General features: G+C 37.5%; 1 protein-coding gene across 4 annotated transcripts in view; it reads left to right on the plus strand.

Annotated features, from left to right (window-relative positions):
• The window catches only part of ANKRD31 (ankyrin repeat domain 31), a 174,280-nt gene that overhangs the window by 130,268 nt on the left and 23,704 nt on the right, over positions 1-20,308 (plus strand). For all 4 annotated transcript variants that reach the window (XM_070234674.1, XM_023618164.2, XM_023618167.2 and 1 more), the window contains exons 18-22: positions 1,745-1,907; positions 4,115-4,230; positions 8,404-8,491; positions 11,417-11,513; positions 13,676-14,669. In XM_070234674.1, coding sequence (XP_070090775.1) covers positions 1,745-1,907; positions 4,115-4,230; positions 8,404-8,491; positions 11,417-11,513; positions 13,676-14,669 — 1,458 coding nt within the window. The remainder of the gene's footprint in view (positions 1-1,744; positions 1,908-4,114; positions 4,231-8,403; positions 8,492-11,416; positions 11,514-13,675; positions 14,670-20,308) is intronic.

The following is a 20,308-nucleotide window of genomic DNA, read 5'->3' on the forward strand; positions in this document are numbered from 1 at the left end:
TCAACGCTGAAAGGTTTTCATTAATAGAGAGGAATGTTCATGGTGCGTTATCTGCTTACAAGCAAATCTGTAATGAAAAAAAGAAACCAAGCAAGCAAAGCACCATAGACAGATTTCTGAAAAGAGTGTCGCCTCCTCAAGAAGAGCTTCAGGAGGTGTTCCAGAAGAAGGCACCGTTATCATAGGAGGTGACAGCTCCATGTGTGTTACTGCCCCGAAGACCTTCCAGTGGGACATGATGTGGAGGTGGAAGACAGTGATATGCAGGATCTGGACTCTGTGGAGGCCTAGGATAAATTGCGTGTGTATTAGTTTTTAACAAAAAAGTTTAAAAAGTAAAAAAAAATTTTTTAATTTAAAAAGAGAAAACAGCTTATAGAATATGAATGTAAAGAAAGAAAATATTTTTCTCCAGCTAAAACAATGTGTTTGTGTTTTAAGCTAAATGTTATTATGAAAGAGTCAAAAAGTTAAAAAAATTTAAAAATTTATAAAGTAAAAAAGTTACAGTAAGGTATGGTTAATTTATTATTGAAGAAAGAAAAATGCTTTTTAATAAATTTAATGTAGCCTAAGTGTACAGTGTTTACAAAGTCTACAGTAGTGTGCATACTGCCTAGACCTCCACATTCACTCACCACTCACTCACCGACTCACCCAGAGCAACGTACAGTCCTGCAAGCTCCATTCGTGGGACGTGCCCTATACAGGTGTACCAGTTTTAGTCGTTTATGCTGTGTTTTTACTGTACCTTTTCTAGGTTTAGATATGTTTAGTTACCATTTGTCACAATTGCCCATAGCGTTCAGTGCAGTAACATGCTGTCCAGGTTTGCAGCTTGGGAGCGTTAGGCTATACCATACAGCCTAGGTGTGTAGTAGGCCATACCGTCTAGGTTTGTGTAAGCACGCTGTATGATGATTGCACAACAAGGAAATCTCCTAGCAACACATTTCTCAGAATATATCCACGTCGTTAAGCAGCTATAATTGACTTATACCATAAACCAGTTAGTAACTATCTTTGACTTTGATCAATTACAAACTTCTAATACATAACCTTGAGTTATTCAGAGAAACTTTATTTATATTAGAAGCTTTTCCCCCCAGAAATGTCACAGCCTGTCTGACCTGTTTCCTCTTCTGTAAGATGATAGAGTTGGAGTAGATTATTTCTGTTTCCTTTTCTCATTAACATTCTGTGAATATAAGTCAGTTATTTAGGGCACATAACATGTTTTCATAGTCATTATTAGAATAGACATTAGGTTTCCAGGCTAGCTCATGAAACCTCTTCAACAAGTAGTGCTCCTGGAATATAGTCCAAATAGAGCTTTAGTCAACTCTAATGGCCATTTATAACACAGTTTATAACATAATATAGTCCTAGGTGATTCTTGCTCCCTTGTCTACCCCATCCTCCAGCTTTAGGGGGACACAGGGCTCTGTTAAAGAGAGAGTAAATCCTTCTGCACATGGGTATGCCTGTGTCTGCCTCTTACTGCAATGACAGCAGCATAGCTGATACTTTCACATCATCGTGTTTGCTTCTCCTGTGAGGGGATCAGATCAGGCCAAATCAGTGGGTCAGTTTACAGTTATATCAAATTTAATGAAAATTTTCTTGGCCAGAATTTGAAATCTTTTTGGTAACTTTTAATGCTTGGTAATGTTGTCTTGTAATGAAAGCAAAAATTATTGATTTTAAGTGTCTGTAGAAATAACTTTGGAAAAATCCATTCTAGGCAGCTGAGATTCTACTACAGCATGGAGCAAATCCTAATCAAAAGGATCAAAAACGCAAGACTGCTTTGGATGAAGCAGATGACGAAAAGATGAAAGAGCTGCTGAAATCTTACGGTGCTGTTGAGACTGATAATAGAGATGAGAGTAATGCTGTAGTCGCTGGTATGTCAGTCCTGCTTGCTCTTTTATACAGGATATACCTCTGCCTAGAAAAATGAAATCTTCATATCTGTAGTGTTAAGTTGTTTCATAACTGGGGATAGATGTTTTATATGTTTATTAAACTCTTGAAAAGCATTATTTATTGTTAGTAATTGGCATTTTTAAACTTGGTTTAATTTATAGATCATGTGATCCTATTGGATTGGAGTTACATGTTGAAATGAAATCCATATCATTCATTAAACAAACATGAATCTCCCTACCATTGGGTCTGAGATAGATGTAACTGAAACTACGTAGATTGGTTTACTTGTAGTGGGGGTGAAAAGGGATGACATTATACTAAAGTCTTTGCAACTAAGATTCTATTACTTCAAAATTTGTAGGGGCTGACCCTGTGGCCTAGTGGTTAAGTTCACGTGCTCCGCTCTGGAGGCCCAGGGTTTTGCCAGTTCAGATCCTGGGCACGTATGTGACACCACTCATCAAGCCATGCTGAGGTGGCGTCCCACACAGCACAACCAGAGGGACCTACAACTGGAATATACAACTATACTGGGAGGCTTTGGGGAGAAGAAGAAGAAAAAAAATGTGTAATTGTAATGATTCATACAAAAGTTGGACTGATGCCAACTTTTCAAGACTCTAATCCTGTAGTGCTAGAATGTGAGTTTGTTAAGCAGATATACTATACATGTATGTGTGTATGTGATAGATCATAGTGAAAAGAATATTTCAAGGCAATGTATAGCCAGGCAAAATTTTGTGAACCATTTTTTAGCAATAGTTTGTGCTTAAATAATATAATGAATTATCTATAAGAAATAGGCATTTAGGGAACACTAATTTAGAAAACATACTTTTGTTGAGCACCTGCTATGCAAACCAGGCACTTGCCCACGAGGAGCTTCCAGTCTAGTGGGGAGACGAGCCAGAAAACAGGCAATTAATCACAATGTAAGTTGGGGAGAGGGGATTGTTCGTCCTTTTCCCTCTTGCTTGAGCCTTGACTCTTAGAAGAAACTCAGGAATGTATCTGCCCTCTCTCTCTATGAGGAAGAATATTGGAGGGAGAGCCCATGTCGCACACTTCTCCCCCAGCCTCCCACTATCCTCACCAGCTGTTGATTTTCAAGGGCAGAATAACATTGCTGTTGTGGTTGTCAGAGCCTAATCATTGTGTCATATTTTACTAGCAAGCTAGACCGCAGTTAGGTCAAGGTCCAGACTGATGCAAGCTTCCTCCGTTTGTTGCCTGCTACCATGTGGTAAGTCCATAGCGTCAGGGCCTTTCTTAGACCCCAGCCATGTCTCTCTCCCTCTCCACATCCATGCCTGAAGGTTCAGGTTCCATAATTGATATCAGCTCTGCTTACCGAGAAGCTTTGCTTTTGGAGTTACTGGGCACTCTCTTATAAAGTGCTATGTCTGTTTCCACTTGTCTGCTGTTTCTTGGAAATTGTTTACGTTTCCTTGGTCAGGTACCCCAAAGAGATGAGGGCTATGAGGTGCAGTACTTTCATGGAGACAGGAAGTCTAGAATGGGAGGAGGGTCAGAGAGAACTTGAGAGAGACAATGAGTCATAGTCGTAGTGGTTAAGAGCATGGACTTTGGAATCAGATCTGGTTTCAGTACTAGCTGTGTGACATGAGGCAACTTCCTGAATACCTCTAAGCTTCACTTTCCTCTTCTGTAAAATGGATTTAATAAACTTCCTACCTCACGGGGTTCCTGTGAACGTTAAATAGGATGATTTAGGGAAAGAGTTCGATCTCCAGAATGTGGTAAGTATTCAGTAAATGTTAGCTGTGATGTGTCAATTGATAATAATAATAGTAAAGTGCTGACCAACATCAAGATATTATAATAATTATAGGGGCCGGCCCCGTGGCTGAGTGGCTGAGTGGTTAAGTTCACGTGCTCCACTGCAGATGGCCCAGGGTTTTGTCAGTTCGAATCCTGGGCGCGGACATGGCGCTGCTCATTGGGCCATGCTGAGGCGGCATGCCACATACCACAACTAGAGGGACCCACGACTGAGAATATACAACTATGTGCCTGGGGGCTTTGGGGAGAAAAAGAAAAAAAAAAGATATTATAATAATTATAGACTTAATTTATTCTTCCCATTCTGTCACCATTACAATTGATAAAATAAACCTAAATTTTTGTACATTCTTATATTTTCTAATTTTATTTTTTAAAGTAAAAATTCCTGCTGTCCGGTCTAAAAGACATAAACGGTGTTTTTGTGATGGCTGCAAAACTATTGATCTACCTTCTCTTTCACACCAAAAGAAAGCAAGAGAAAGCCTTCCTGTGGTGAGTGACATTGAAATCCTTTCATTCTTCAGCCTAGAAAATGCCATTCTTTGGGCCAGCCAGCCATTGGCTATTGGCAACACTCTTTCCATTTTAAGGACATGCAGGTTGAAAATAGTTTTGTCATAAGAAAATAAAATAGCATAATTGAACAGAATCAGTCAAGCCAGATGTGTTGTGTGGTTAACTCTCAGTTGTCTGCATTGAATACAGAATTATGATTAGCTGCTGTTCCTTACACCTAGGCTGGGTTCTTTGGCTGCCTCTTATCCCACAGACACTGCTACTGTCATAGTGTTCCTTTATCCAGCTACACCCAGAAAGTGCCTAGGACATTTACTAGGCAGAAAAGACCCTGGAACCCAGACAGAGAAAAGGTACACAACCTGGTTAAGCCAACCTGGATCCCACATGGCTAATATCGTGTTAGCTATATGTGAAACCCCTCATGTAAAGGTGTATTTTTGGGGAAAATAACATAGTAGTTGCTAAATAAAATATATAGTAATTGATAAGATGGATATTCTTAGTTTGATAAAAACACAAAGCTTACTAGACACTAACTTCTTAAGCAAAGTAGCATCCTCCATGAAATATTACTTTGAATCTGACTGTGCATGTTGATTAACTTCTCTTACAGACTTTCAGTTAGTGGAGAGGGGAAAATGTCATTCATTGAACTGAAACTGATTAATCAACTAATTTATACCTTAAATATTTTATTTTAAGTGGTATTCAAACTGATTCATTATTTCTCTCCTCAATATTTCTATCTATTTAACCCTGCATTGAATCTTTAATTTCAATAACTATTTTATTTCTAGAACTTCTATGTTTCCTTTTCAAATTTTTGTTATAAAAAAACAAAAAGACTTTCCTGATCTTGCCTTACAATATTGATAGCATTAAGAAAAATCTTTTCAAACTTTTTTTGCCTTCCTTTCTTTTCTTCTTCTTCTTCTTCTTTTTTTTTTTTTTTGGTGAGGAAGATTGGCCCAGCACAAACATCTGTTGCCAATCTTCCTCTTTTTGCTTGAGGAAGATTGTCACTGACCTAACATCTGTGCCAGCCTTCCTCTATTTTGTATGTGGGATGCCACCACAGCATGGCCTGACAAGCAGTGTGTAAGTCCATGCTCAGGATCCAGATCTGTGAACCCTGAAGCAGAGTGTGCAAACCTAACCACTATACCACCAGGCCAGCCCCTCAAACATTTTTAAAGGAATTTCAAATTCTCCTCCCGACTCTTTCTCATGATATTTTGGTTCTTCCCATGGTTTGTAATTTTCTCTTGTGATCTCCTGTCAGTGAGTGTGTTTCCTGTAGGAATTTGGTCTGCCTAGCCTTTGTATTTTATATCTGCCTGTGCTCGGGCCGTAGGGGTTGATCAGTTTCGCACCAGTTTTTATGCTAATTTCTCAGTTTGGGTTCCTGAACCACACAGACTGTATAAATTTTGTTCTTGTATACACATGTGGCATAGGCTTGGGTCTCTAGTTTTCTACCCAAAGGCTTAGGTGGGTGCCAAGTAGAGTTTTTCTAATCCTTATTTAACCTAAAAGACATGCACTGAAGGTCACTAGCTTTATTCAGGGATTCTATTCTAACTCCCTCCTCATGTGGGCTTGTCCCTTTGTGGGCGTTAAAAACCCGGCCCCTAATACCTCTGTTTGTTCCGAACCACCCATGGGCCACTGCTGGCTTCATGGCTGGCACCTGGGAATTTCCGTTTCCATTCTTAGCTCTGTGTGTGTGTAAAGCTTATTGTATTTTGTCCAATATTTCCATGTGTTTGGAGTGGACAGGGCTCCTTCTGTATCAGCTCAGCCCATCATATTGACCATAAGTATCTTTAAGATGTATTTTCACATAAAGATTAGAACATTAGGGGGAAAAGGCCCTATTATTAATTATGTGGATATTTGCTTCAGGAATAATTATATCATTCTAGATGCCAAGCCTCAGGGAAAATGTAATGGAGATATAGGGGTCTAAGGAAAACCAACTTTAAAGAAAAAGAAAAACTCAAAAGAAATAGGAAGACTTTAAAGTCATTAAGGGTTTGTCTTTTGAAAATGTAAAATTGTTTCCCAGTGTTGGAAATTTCAAACGAAATTGAAGGTAGGGGGTGACTCTGTGGCCAGATACAAAGGAAATCAATGGTTTTAGTTTGGTGCTGCCTTGTAACACCTTCCCATCCCAGCATGTGGGCAGCCTCCTTTGCTATTCCCGGATAGAATGAGTACAGAAGTAATAATACTAATAATACTTGGGGTTCATTGAGCACTTATTATATGGCGTGCTGTCCTCTAAGCACTTTATGTGAACTCCTTTAGTCCTCATAACAACCCTTCTGGGTAGGTTCTGTTATTCTCATTAACTTCCTCATTACAGATGGGGACACTAGAGTAAGAGAGATTAAGTAATTTAACGCAAAATTACATTTCTATTAAGTAGCAATGCCAGAATTAAACTCCAGCAGTCTGCTCCAGAGCCTGCGCTCTTACCCACTGTGCTGTACCGTATGAAGCTATAACAGAGATGTCAGAGGCAAAGATGATCCTGCCATAGTAAAACTGCAAACTTGGAATAAATCGTAGTAAAGCTTTACAGTAAACAGAGTATAAACTGTCTAAAGCTGCTTGTTCCAAAGACAGATCCTAGGTTAGGATTTTTTTTAAAGAGAAACAGGCAGTAATGAAGGACTTAAGGAGGGGGATCTTGGAGACAAAGTTATGCTGGAGCCTCCATGGTGGAGGGTGGAGCTGGCGTAGAGTGAAAGGCCGTGGCCCGTGGTGGCCGAGAGTGAGTGCATCCACAACATGAGGCCAAACAGAAAGGAAAGTCAGCATCAAGAAATGTTCTCTTTATCCTAATCTGTAGGGAGAGCGTTAGCCTGGGCACAGATCCGGACCTTTAGTTTGCTTTGGTAACCGTAGCCATTCACTGTAACCAGAGAGAAATCTTGTTTTGTTTGTCTGTTTTGCATATCTATATTTTGTAGTTTTACTTTGGTACGTTTCATAAATGGAAGCAGTGAGATTACTTTTCGACATAATTAAATGGTTTTATTAGTGCACTTTCCGTATTCCTTGTGAGTACCAAAGTAAAATTTCAAAGCAACATACTTCAGAGGCCTTTGAGGGCCTGCACATTTTAAAAATGAAGGTGTATTGAAAATATATAAAAGGATAGATAATATGAGTCAGTCCATCAGTTGTCATTTATTGAACAACAACTATATATCCAACAGTGTGGAAACCGTACACAAATTCAAAGCCATGCTCTTGCCTACAAGATCTCATTATCTTAGATAAATATAATGCATTAGACATTATACATATTCATGGTAAATTATGTAGCACTGAAATGCTTAAGTAATTCTGAGAAAGGAGAAATTAGTATGGATTAGATTAGTCAGAGGTTTATTGTATGAGATGGGTTTTAGATAATAATAAGCAGCATTTATTGAGCTCTTACTTCGTGCTGGCACTGTCCTAAGCATTTTACATGTGTACTCAGTTTAGGCAAGGAGAGGCTAAGTAATCTGCTGGAGTCGCCCAGCTTAGAAGAGGTAGAGCCAGAATTCACACCCAGGCAGCTTGGTTACAGAGTCCACTCCACGACTCCATCTCTCCTAAGAGAGAGAGGAATCTGGACAGAACAAATTGAAGATATTCCAGGCAGAAAGATCAGTACTGACAAGGGGATGCAGAGGTGGTCTGAAAATCCCCTTTGTGAGTTTTTGAGAGTGGTGTTTTGTGTTTCTGAGATTATGTGTGAGATTTCCATAGTGTGCAATGAGAGTCATAATGTCTTAAAGTGAACCTGTTGTGTGTATGTGACTTTTAAATCCTGTGTGCTGAGCAGTTGTTGCTTTCCTATACCTGTAGGTATTACAGAGGGCAGCGAGCAGTTAGGATTGTTTACATGGTGGCTGCTCTTACATTCTATTTTCCAGGAGTAGAAAAACTCTGCTACATAAATCAAGATAGTGTTTACTTTCTTTTTCAAAATGCAACACACGGTTAAGGTTAAGCAAAGCTTAAGTACATTTTCAATGTAAAGGGAAATGAGCATTTTTAACAGCACTTTCTTTAGCATTTGCCAATTGCGTATCAGAGAAACATCTACATTCTTGTAATGAAGTTTTTAATATTTTTATATGACAGCGTCAGATCGTCAGTGCCACTCTACAAGATATAGAAGAAAAGCAAGAAGACTTATTAGAGTTTGAAATAAGAACCCCTGAAGAGGCAGGTAAATATGGATTGATACTTAAGTTTGATTATTTCAGATATCCAAGGTTATTGCTACCTCATCTTAAGGTTCATATTTATTTCAAAGCTCACAGTGGCTGAAAAAGTGGTCTTTTTTTATCCTGGAGTATTTAAAGTGCCGGGACTGATCATTATAAGTCAGTGATGCCAACCAGTAGTTTGTGTAATTGTTGATAAAGGTACTTCTAGACTCAAGCTGTGGTAATTTGAGAGACACTGAAAACCATGATCAGGGATAAGCCACTACTGGTGATATGTTTAGATGAAGATGTGACAAAAAGTAGAAGACAGTGACTAGAGATGAGATTATATTACTCCTCAGCTCCTCAGTTTCACCCAGCTATGGGCAACCCTTAAAAACAGGTCAGAAAAGGAATGTGCAGTGGTGACACAAGTAGAGCAAATCCTCCTAACTTTGAGATGAGCACGTAAACCCGGTGAACGTCTTGCTGCATAGATGTCTTCCTGTTCGCAAAGCATTAGCGATTCAAAATAGTAAATGAGACTCTGATCCTTGACCTAATAATCTTAATTTCTCAAAACTTCAGTATTTGCAAACCCTTGATGGTTCACAGCTGTGTTTTCTTGAGTTATGATTTACAAGGTAGAAAGTCACTTCTGATAGATGCAGATCTGAATGTTAAAAATAGTCAGCTAAAAATAAAGTAATTTGGGGGGCCAGCCCAGGTGGCCTAGTGGTTAAGTTCAGTGTGCTCCTCTTCAGCAGCCCGGGTTCGGCTCCTGAACATGGACCTACACCACTTGTCTATCAGTGGCCATGCTGTGGTGGCAGCTCAGATACAAAACAGAGGAAGGTTGGCACAGAGTTAGGGCCAATCTTCCTCAGCAAAAAACTAAATAAAGTAATTTAAAGTACCTCATCAATCTTTTGTGTAGCAGGATACAGCCGTTAGTCCATGTCTTGTCCTAACTCGTGTTGTGTAGCCTCTGTAAAAAATTGTTTCTTTTTGAGTTATACCCATTCTGCTTTTTATCTTGTCCTAACACTTGGTACATGTTATGTTTTGAGGAAAATAATACAAAATAACTCATACCACCAAACAAATATGTATGGTTTGTACATTTTATTTAGTATTTATAATATTTTATGCATCTTAGATGAATTTTCCAAGTTTATAATTTTTTTCATTATAAAAGGCATAGATGCACTTCAAAAAAAAAAGGAAAAAATATGCTAAAATTACCTACTGTCTCATCACAATATTTTGATGTATTTGTTTCCTTTTTGTGGGGGATACATAATTTTTTTTAAGAACATAGTTACACAATTGTACCTCAATAAAATTGTTAAAAACAGTTAGGATCATGCTAGAAGTGCTATTTTTGCATTCTTTTTTCCCATAGCCATCATTCTTAGTGGTTACATAGTATTCTGTTCAATAAATGTTCCATGGTTTACTTAATTTTTTCCTTTTTCTTGAGCATTTGGGTTTTTCCAACGTTTTCCTATTATGTTACAACACGTAGCTTTTTCTGGATTTAGATTAGCTGCTTAGAAAAGATTAACAAAATTGGAATTATTGGAATATTGAAAAATATATAGACATTTAAAAATCTATTGGTTCATATTGATAAATTAGTTTCCTAAAGTATTACATTCTAATTTGCACTTCAACCAGTACACATTAGTCTTTTTCTTTACACTGCTAATAGCATCAGTATTTTCATTTACAATAATTTTACTAGTTTAATAAGAAAAATGTGCCTAGTATTTTCATTTTCATTATTGATTATTAGTGGTATTTTTTCGCTAGTTTTATTTCCTATTTTGTGAATTGACTGTTCCTGTTTTCTATTAATAAATATTTTATATAATCAAGTATACTGACCCATTTTATGCCATAACTGTTGAAAATACTTTTTTCGGCCACTTGACTGTCTTTTTATTTGTAACAAGTGTTAGTTTGTGCTAACATACATAAATTTTCAGATTTCAAATTCTGTATAGTAAAATGTATCACCTTTTTTCTTTGCTGTTCTTTTAATGCTTCTAAGATTAGACACTTTTCTCCCCTCCCCAGCCCCAGGCTTTGCAACTTAATTTTATTCGGTTATAACCATTACAGTGCATCGACTACTCATGATCCTTTATGTTTATCTCATTGCCCCCTTAAGGGAGGAAGGGAAGGCCTTGGGACCCAGAGTTCTTGGCTGGTGCCTGAGTCCTGACTGCAGTTGGCTCCGTTGCTCTTTGGCAGATGTTTAAACTACGTCTCTTGACTTGAGAGCAGTTTTTGAGGCTCTGCTGAAGCTTCTATATGGCTCTGTGATGTGGCAGTTCACAGTTTCCTCTCCCTGTCCCCTCAGTCTCCTCTCAGCTTCTGTTTTTCCTGGTGTCCTCCCTACACAGACTCTCACCCTCGGCTAGAAGCCCTCCTGGCAGGATCACTGGGCAGGCTCCAAGGCAGGTCAGCAGGGTCCGGGCCCCTTGGACCCGTTCTTAGAAGGGAGCAAAGTTCATTCCCAGCACAGCAGCAGCTTTTTCTTTGTCTTGCTGTGGAAGCTTCTTGCCCTTCAGGATCTCGACCTCTAGATATTCAGGGAAGAAGCCAAATATGAGTCCTTTGTCACCTCAACTGAGAGTTATTATATCTCAACAACCTTTGAGATGCTGTCCCCATTAGGCTTGAGCTAAAGGAGAGAAACCGCCTCACCTCTCACTTTTGCTGCTCAGGATGGAGATTCCCACCCAGTTAAGCAACAGCTCTCTAAAAAAATCTCCTTACAAATTCACAGGCTCCATATTCTGACACCTTTTGTATCTGTGATCTGGCTGAGGGATCCAAGTTTTGTACAGGACTTAGAGGCTAAGTCCTGTGTGGCCAAATTTAACATTTGTTGTCTCTCAGTTAACTGACTTCTTATTTTACCACCATGTTTCTAGACCAATACACTGAAAAGATGTTAGAGATAAAGGAGGTCGTGGATAATGTGCTTGCCGAACAGAAGGCAGAAAGGGATGATCTGGCTGAAAAATACAGGTGAGTGAAAAAACTGAGTGCTTTATTTACTGTCTTAGCACCTTTCAAATATAAACACGGTATTATTAGCTGTAGTCACCATGCTGTCTGCATCCTCATGACTTATTTATTTCATAACTGGATGATGTTTGTACCTTTGACCACCTTCACTCATTTCTCCCACCCTCATCCCCCACCCTCCACCTCCAGCAGCCACCAGTCTAGTCTCTGTCTGTGAGTGAGATGTAATGGTATTTGTCTTTCTCTCTGACTTATCTCACTTAGCATAATGACCTCAAGGGCCATCCATGTTGTTGCAAATGACAGGATTTCCTTCTTTTTATAACTGAGTGATTTTCCACTGTACCTGCATGCCACATTTTCCTCATTCGTTCGTTCCTAGGTGGGCGCTGGGCCACTCCCACGTCTGGGCTGTTGGAAGTGGCGCTGTAGCGAACATGGGGTGCAGCTATCTTTTCGACCCTATTCTTTATTCACATGTAATTTTTCTAATTTCCCTTGTATTCTTGTCTTACAATCATTTGACTTCTATTGCATATTTCAGGTGTTTCTGAACTTATTTAAAAATAAGTTTGCTATTTTTATTTATAAGTCTTGTTTTATCCCCATTTTTCTTTTCTCTATAGTGAATAAGTATCGTAAATTCCTTTCTATTTCCGATTTTCCTGTCAGTATAAAGCAGGTGAACTTATAGGTGGGTAACTGACTACAGGATGTTTTCTAGGGGACTTTGGAGACCGCTGGCTTCAGTTTTCCTTTGTGTCCTGTGATTAACAATACATCTAGAATTTTGAGAAGTTCCTGATCAGTTGGGGTTTCAAGTGTGTAAATCCCTATTAATACTGCTTTACAACTTAAAATCTTGTAATCTAAAGAGCACTTTCATTTTCTGTCTGAACTCTTTGTTTCACATAGTTTTAAGTGTGATATTATTTTCTCCTTTGTTTCTCCTCTGTCCGCTTCTGGCATTTTATGCTACCAGTTGTTTGCTCATCTTACTTCTTCTTTCTGCTTCTTTCCTTTGTGTCTACTACTCACGTTAACACCCAGTCTGCTTGGAGTTCAATACAACTCTAAACTGTGGTAGAAGAAACAGATCTCTCTACTCTTGCTTTCCCTTAAAACAGCTACTCTTAAAGGGTGGTCCCTAAGGGTCCCTGAGACCATTTCAAGGGGTTCATGAAGTCAAAAGATTTTTTGTAATAATACTAAGATTTTTTTGCTCTTATTCTTTCATGAGTGTACGGTGGAATTTTCTAGAGGCCATGTGATATGTGATAATATCATCACTCTGGTAGCTAATGGAATGTGTGCTTGTGTATTTTTGTTTTTTAAAAATTTCTCAGTTTTATTTTCTAAAACGGTAGATATTGATACATATAACCCATATAAACTAAAGTTCTTTGGGTTCCTCAGTAATTTTTAAGAGTGTAAGGAAGTCCTGAGACTAGAAAGTTTGAGAACCACTGGAAACAAAGTGTCCAGTAGCCTGAAGGTCAGTGTGGTGTAGGTGGGTATCACCAAAAGACAGAGGTGTGGATGAGCCATTTCCTCCCACTTAGTCATCAAGCCCCTCAGAGATTTGGTTTGGAGAAGGAACACAGGCTAATAATGCTTGTGTGGGTGGTCCTCTGGACTTGATACAGGTTCAAAGTGCAATGACCTGATTACTTGATGAACTGGTGTATCTCAGGCCTGGCTCAGCGTAATTATACACAGAACAGTCTCACTCCTCCATAGCTAAGGGAATTTGAGTGGAACTTGACTCCCAAATTTTGCTTACTTCCTGATGCACCTTTTCCTTGTAAACTGGTAAGCAAACTCCAAACGTAAAGAATGGTGTTCCTCCCCAGCCATCACCTGCTGCCTTCCAAGTAAAGGCTAGTAGATATCTAGGTGGATAACCTGAGTTTTGTTTCTCTTCTGGAGTTGACTCACAACTGATAATCATGAATATAAATGTGGATACCTACAAGGTCACTCCTAAAAAAGGCAGACTCACCTTAAGAGTCACCTTCCTCTCACAGGAAATACCTTGCAGAGATAGACTACTTTGAGCTGATTAAACTTAAATTGAGAAAGAATATCTTTAAAATTTAAATGACTGCTAGAGAAAAAGTTTCCTCCTGTTTTTGCATTTTCTTCTCTGTTTCTTCCTACAGGGTGTCCGTAGCATCATTTAAGCAGGGAGTCCTGAGAGAACAACTGGCTAGCTTGGCCGCAAGACAGAAGAGCCTTTTGGTTGTGGCAAAGAAACAGAAAAAAATAAGCGAGAGAATTCAGAAGTATCAGGATGTAGCATCTTTGTCTGGTCTTAGTTTGAGGAAGCCGTCCAGCTCAGAAATCTGTAGTGATAAGGACAGCCAAGAGCTTATCAGTCCGGAAACTTCAGTGCAGCCTCAGTCATCTTCCCTTTCTTCTGTCAGCCTTGTTTGTAGACGTGTGCAGGAAACACAGTTGTCTCTGGAAGCGTGGAATGACAGCCAAAATACCTGTACTCATCTCATTTCAGAGATGGTGAGAAGGGAAGAATTTTCTGGAAATGAGCTGAATTCTAAAAAAAAGGTCAAAGACTGTACCTTGGATGGGTTATCAAAATCGAGATATTCAGATGGCACTAAGAAGATTAAATTACCATCCCAGCCTGTTGCTTTTTTTGCTCAAGCAGAATATTCACAAAAAGAAAATGACCTTACAGAAACCACAGCCAAAGGGCATGAATCCTGTAGTCCTTCAGCAGTAACTGGCACATTAAATATTTCAGAAACCTCAAGTGAATTTGCCCAAAATGACACCCATCCATCAGCTGTTATTTGTGATCAGGCTCTTTCCAATTGTAATCCAAAAAGACGAACTAGGAAAACAGCTTCCCAGCAACCACCCAGGGGAGCACCAGAATCCCTGGTACATCAAGGAATTGATGTCTTAGGCAGTGAAACTGGGCATCAGATGAAACCATATCTTAAAAAGTCAGCTTTTGCTGTTCCACATGCAAATGACAGTCAGAGCCCCTCCTCTGGGTCTGGCCATCAACATACTATAAAAAAGCCCGTGAACTACAGCACAGCTCCTAAAAAGAAATGTATGCAGATAAAGGATTTGATATTACTAGGAAGAATTAATCCGGGAAATAACATTCTGGAATTCAAAACACAGGTATCCTTTTTTTTTCTCTAAAATCATGTAAATTTTATAAATAAGTGAGTAAATGTTACTGTCATACAGTGTAGGCATTTAGCTCTGATTAGGGAAATAGAATTTGGCTGGGCTTGTTGAATGGAGGGACACAACCATTGTCTTAGCAAGTGAAGTCGTGCTTCTGGAATTGCCCTATGCATTGTAGTCACATCACCTTTTGGCCTGCAGACCAGACTAGTCAATTATATTGCACCAGGAAGGATTTAAGAACAACATACAAATAGTAAATTGGAGCTGTCTTTGGTTCCAGAGTTTTGGGAGCTACCAGTTCACTGGTAAAGCTTCCCCTAATAAAGGATAAGTATAAATTCATCTTCCGTAACAGCTCAATTTAGAAACAAAAAGTGACTTGGAGTTTCGGTAAATCTGCATCAAAACATTGTCACATATGCATGAAAGTATAGGAGGAAAAAAATGGTTCTGCTACAAATGCCTGCAAAAGAGGCTTCCTCTCCCCTCTCCCCACGCTCACCTTTTGGGAGAAGAATTCAGAGCAGTAAAGGCTGTGGAGTCCTGGAGTGCTGCTTCGCTTAGGAACCAATTCCGCAAAACCAGTCCAGGCTAACTGGAATGTAACATGAATGACCCATTTCTGACCAAGGGTAACAGAGCTTTTCCTAGTTAATAAGCTTTACTTAGGAGCAAAACAATTTTTAATTTTAAAGCTCCAAGCTGTAGTTTAAAGACCCAAGTAGTAGCTTGATCTCCAGTCCTTGACGTTCCTGTCTGTTTACCTGTCACACAATTTATTGCTAAGTAGTACCTACCTCAGATTAACCAAAGCAACTCAAACTTTAGTTAGTAAATTAGTTACATTAACTCAAATTTTGACAGATTTGGTTACTTCTCTGCATCAGCTATAATAAAATTTTAATATAACTTTTCATATTTCAGGTATTTTTTTCTTTACTGGCTTTGTTGAGATATAATTGACATACAATACACTACACATATTTAGAGTATACGATTTGACACGTTTTGACGTATGTATACACCTGTGAAACCATGACCACAAACAAGATAGTGAACATATCCATCACCCCCAAAAGTTTCTTCGTGCCCTTTTCTAACCCTCCTTCATACCCCTCCTTTCCCGTGCCAATTTCCAGACAATTAGGGTCTGCTTCCTGTCCCCATACATTAGTTTGCATTTCCAACAACTCTGTGTAAGTGGAATTATACCATATGTATACATTTTTGTCTGGCTTCCTTCTCTCAGCATAGTTATTTGAGATTCAGCCTTGTTGTAGCATGTGTCAGTAGCTCATTCCTTTTTTATTACTGAGTATTAATCCATTGTATGTACGCGCTACAGGTTGTTTATCAGTTCATTCATGATAGACATTTAGGTTGTTTCCAGTTGTTGGCTATTACAAATAAAGCTACTATGAACATTGATGACATAGGCTTTCATTTTTCTTGGGTAAATGCCTAAAAGTGGAGTGGCTGGAATGTATATGGTAAGTATGTATTTAACTTTTTAAGAAATTGCCAAAGTTGTTTGTAACGTTTTGCATTTCCACCAGCTGTGTATGAGAGTCCTAGTTCCTCCACATTCTTACTTAGCCAACACTTAGTATGATCAGTCCTTTAATTTTAGCCATGCTAACATGTAGTATAGGTGTATATATGTATGTAATATGTACATGTGTATAATAGTTTATCATTGTGATTTGAATTTGCATTTCATGATTAATCACGTTGAGCATCTTTTCATTTACCATCCATATTTATTCTTTGATGAAGTGTATGTTCAAATCTTTTGCTCTTTTTTTATTGGTTGCTTGTTTTCTTATTGAGTTTTGAGAGTTTTAAAAAATATATATTTTGGATATAAGTCCTTTATAAAACATATACTTCGCAAATATTTTCTCCTACTCTGTAGCTTGTCTTTTAATTCTCTCAACATTGGCTTATGAAGAACAGAAGTTTTAAATGTTGTTGTAGTCCAGTTTATCCATTTGCTCTTATGTTTTTAGTGTCATATCTAAACATTCTTGGTCCAAATCAAGGTCACAAATATCTTCTCCTGTTTGCTTCTAGAATTTTTCTAGTTTTAGGTTTACCTTTAAGTCCATGATCCAGTTTTTAATTAATTTTTGTATATGGTACAAAGTAGGATCCCCATTCATATTTTTGAATTTGGATATCCAATTGTTCTAGCAGCATGTGTTGAAAAAAGTACCCTCTGTTGAATTGCCTTTGCACCTTCCTAGAAAAAGCACTTGTCCATATATGTTCCTATTTATGGACTCTCTGTTCTTTTTCATTGATCTATTGGTCTATCTTTCCATCAGTACTGTTTTGATTATTGCAGACAAATGGTAAGTCTTAAAATTGGGTTGCGTTGGTTCTCCTTTTTCAAAAGTATTTTGGCTGTTCTAGGTCATATGCAATACCATACGAATTTTAGAGTGAGTTCGTCAGTTTCTTTCTAAAAAGGTGTCTGCTGTTATTCTGTTGAGTTAATAGATTAATTTTGTGACAAATAACATCTTAGCAATATTGAGTTGTCCAATCCATGAACATAGTCTAACTCTCCATTTATTTAGGTCATCTTTGATTTTTTCTTAGCAATGTAGGAGTCAGTATACAGGTCTTTCAAATCTTTTATCATATTTCTCCCTAAGAATTTCATATTTTTGATAGTATTTGATAGTTTTTTAATGTCAATTTTTGTTTATTGCTAATAGGTAGAAATACAATTGATTTTTTGTATATTGCAATCTTATCCCACAGCTTTGCTCAACTTATTTATTAGTTCTAGTAAATTTTTGGAGATTCCATTGGATTTTCTATATAGATGATTACGTTGTCTATGAGTGAAGACAGTTTTACTTCTTTCTTTCCATTATGAATGCTTTTTTTTTTCAGCTTTTTTCTCTGCAAATCCCCCCAGTACATAGTTGTATAGTTGTATATTTTAGTTGCAGGTCCCTCTAATTGTGCTGTGTAGGATGCCGCCTCAGCATGGTCTAATGAGTGGTGCCATGTTCATGCCCAGGATCCGAACCAGGGAAACCCTGGGCTGCTGAAGTGGAGCACGCGAACTTAACCACTCGGCCACAGGACCGGCCCCATGAATGCTTTTTTTTTAAATTTATTTATTTTTTGCTCACTGAACTGGCTAAAACCTCTAGTAAAATGTTGAAATAAAATGGTGAGGTAAAACTTCTGGGTTTTTTTCCCTAGAATAAGACTGCTTTTCTTAGGGATAAAAAATTCAGTCTTTCACCATTAAGTATGATGTTAGGTATAAGTTTTTTCATAGATGCCTTTTATCAAGCTGAGGAAGTTCTCTTCTATTCCAAGTTTCTTGAGTGTTTTTCTCATGAAAGGATATTGGATTTTGTCAAATGCTCTGTTTGTATTTATTGAGATGATCATGTGGTTTTTTTTTTTTATTCTGTTGGTATGATGTATAATATTAATTGATTTTTAGATGTTAAACCAACCTTGCATTCCTGTAAAAGTGGATAAATACCACTTGGTCATGGTTTATAATTCTTTTTATATGTTGCTGGATTCAGTTTTCTAGTATTTTATTATTTTTGCACCCATATCTGTTAAAGACATTGATCTGTAGTTTTCCGCTGTTCTCTTTGTCTAGTTTTGGTATTAGGATAATACTGGTCTCACAGAATGAGTTCAAAAGTATTTCCTCCTCTTCTGTTTTTTGGAAAGGTTAATGAGTTTGTATTGTCTTCTTCAGATGTTTGGTAGCAATCAGCAGTGAAGCCGTCTTTACCTGGGCTTTTCCTTTGGGGATGGTTTTTGAGTATTATTTCATTTGCTTATTATGTATTTTTTCAGATTGTCTATTTCTTCTTGAATCAGTTTTGGTAGTTTTTATCTTTCTAGGAATGTATCCATTTCATCTAATTTATGTAATTTTTTTGACATACAGTTATTCATAGTTTCTCTTATAGTCCTTTTTATTTCTGTACAGTCAGTAGTAATGTCCCTATTTTCATTTCTGATCTTAGTAATTTGAGTCTTTTCACTTGTTTTTCTTGGTCAATTTTGTTAATCTTTTCAAAGAACCAACTTTTGATTTTGTTGATTTTCTCTATTGTTTTTCTCTTGCCTATTTTATTGCCACTCTAATATTTATTATTTCCTTCTGTCTGCTTGCTTCGGGTTTAGTTTATTCTCTTTTTCCAGTGTCTTTAGTTATTGATTTGAGATCTTTCTTCTTTTTTAATATAGGCATTTACAGCTATAAATTTCCCTCTAACCCACTGCTTTTGCTCTATCCCGTAAGTTTTGGTATGTTGTGTCTTCATTTTCATTTGTCTCAAAGTACTTTCCAGTTTGCCTTTTGCTTACTTCTTTAACCCTTTGGTGATTTAGGAGACAATTGTTTGAGCTTCACATTTTTTTCTATTGTTAATTTTAAATTTTATTCTATTGCAATTAGAGAACAAATTTTGTATTATTTCAGTCTTTTTAAGTTTTTTGAGATTTATTTTGTGGTTTCACTAGTGGATGTCGTATCCTGCAGAATGTTCCACATGCACTTAAGAAGACTATGTTCTCCTGTCGTTAGGAATAGTTTTCTATAGATACCTGTCAGGTCTAGTTGATTTATAGTGTTGCTCAAGTGTTCTCTTTTCTGATTGATCTTCTGCCTGTTTGGTCTATTCAGTATTGAAAGTGGAGTATTGAAGTCTCTGTTATTGTTGAATTGTCTCTTTCACCTTTCATTTCTGTTAATTTTTGCTTCATGCATTTTGGTGCTCATTTATTAGGTGCTGTGTGTTTATAATTATTATATGTTCCTGAAGCATTAACCCTCTTATTATAAAATGTCCCTTATCTTTAGTGACACTTTTTTGTTTTAAAGCCTATTTTGTCTGATATTATTATAGCTGCTCCTGTTTTCTTGTGGTTGCTGTTTGCATGCTACATCTTTCTCCATCCTTTTACAGTCATGCGCCACATGACAACGTTTCAGTCAATGATGGACCACACATACGACTGTGGTCGCATAAGATTAGTACCATATAGCCTAGGTGTGTAGTAAGCTGTATTATCTAGGTTTGCGTAAGTACAGTCTATGATGTTCACACAATGACAAAATCGCCTAACAACGCACTTCTCAGAATGTATCCCTGTCATTAGCAATGCATGACTGTATTTTAAACTTACTTGTCTCTTTGAATTTACTCTGTTTCCTGTATGCAGCATATAATTGGATCCTGTTTTTTTAACCCAGTGTGACCATTTCTACCTTTTGATTAAGCTGTTTAATCTATTCACATTTAACGTTAATATTGTTGGATTTATGTCTCCTATTTTACTTTTTGTTTTCAATATGTCTTGTCTTTTTTTGTTCCTACTTCCCTTATCGCTTTCTTTTGTGTTAAGTGAATATTTTACAATGTAGCATTTTAGTTTCTTTAATGACTTCTGTCACCATATTTTTTTAGTTATTTCCGTAGGAGTTGCTCAAGGACTTAACATATATCTTCACTTATTAGAATCAGCTTCATATTTATACTAACTTAATTTTAGTGAGATAAAGAAACATAGCTCCTGCATAGCCTTCTCCCCTTTATGTGATATTATCATTACACATATTATATGTATAAATG

This window comes from Equus caballus, chromosome 14 (assembly GCF_041296265.1).
Source record: "Equus caballus isolate H_3958 breed thoroughbred chromosome 14, TB-T2T, whole genome shotgun sequence".
Classification (NCBI taxonomy): Eukaryota; Metazoa; Chordata; class Mammalia; order Perissodactyla; family Equidae; genus Equus; species Equus caballus.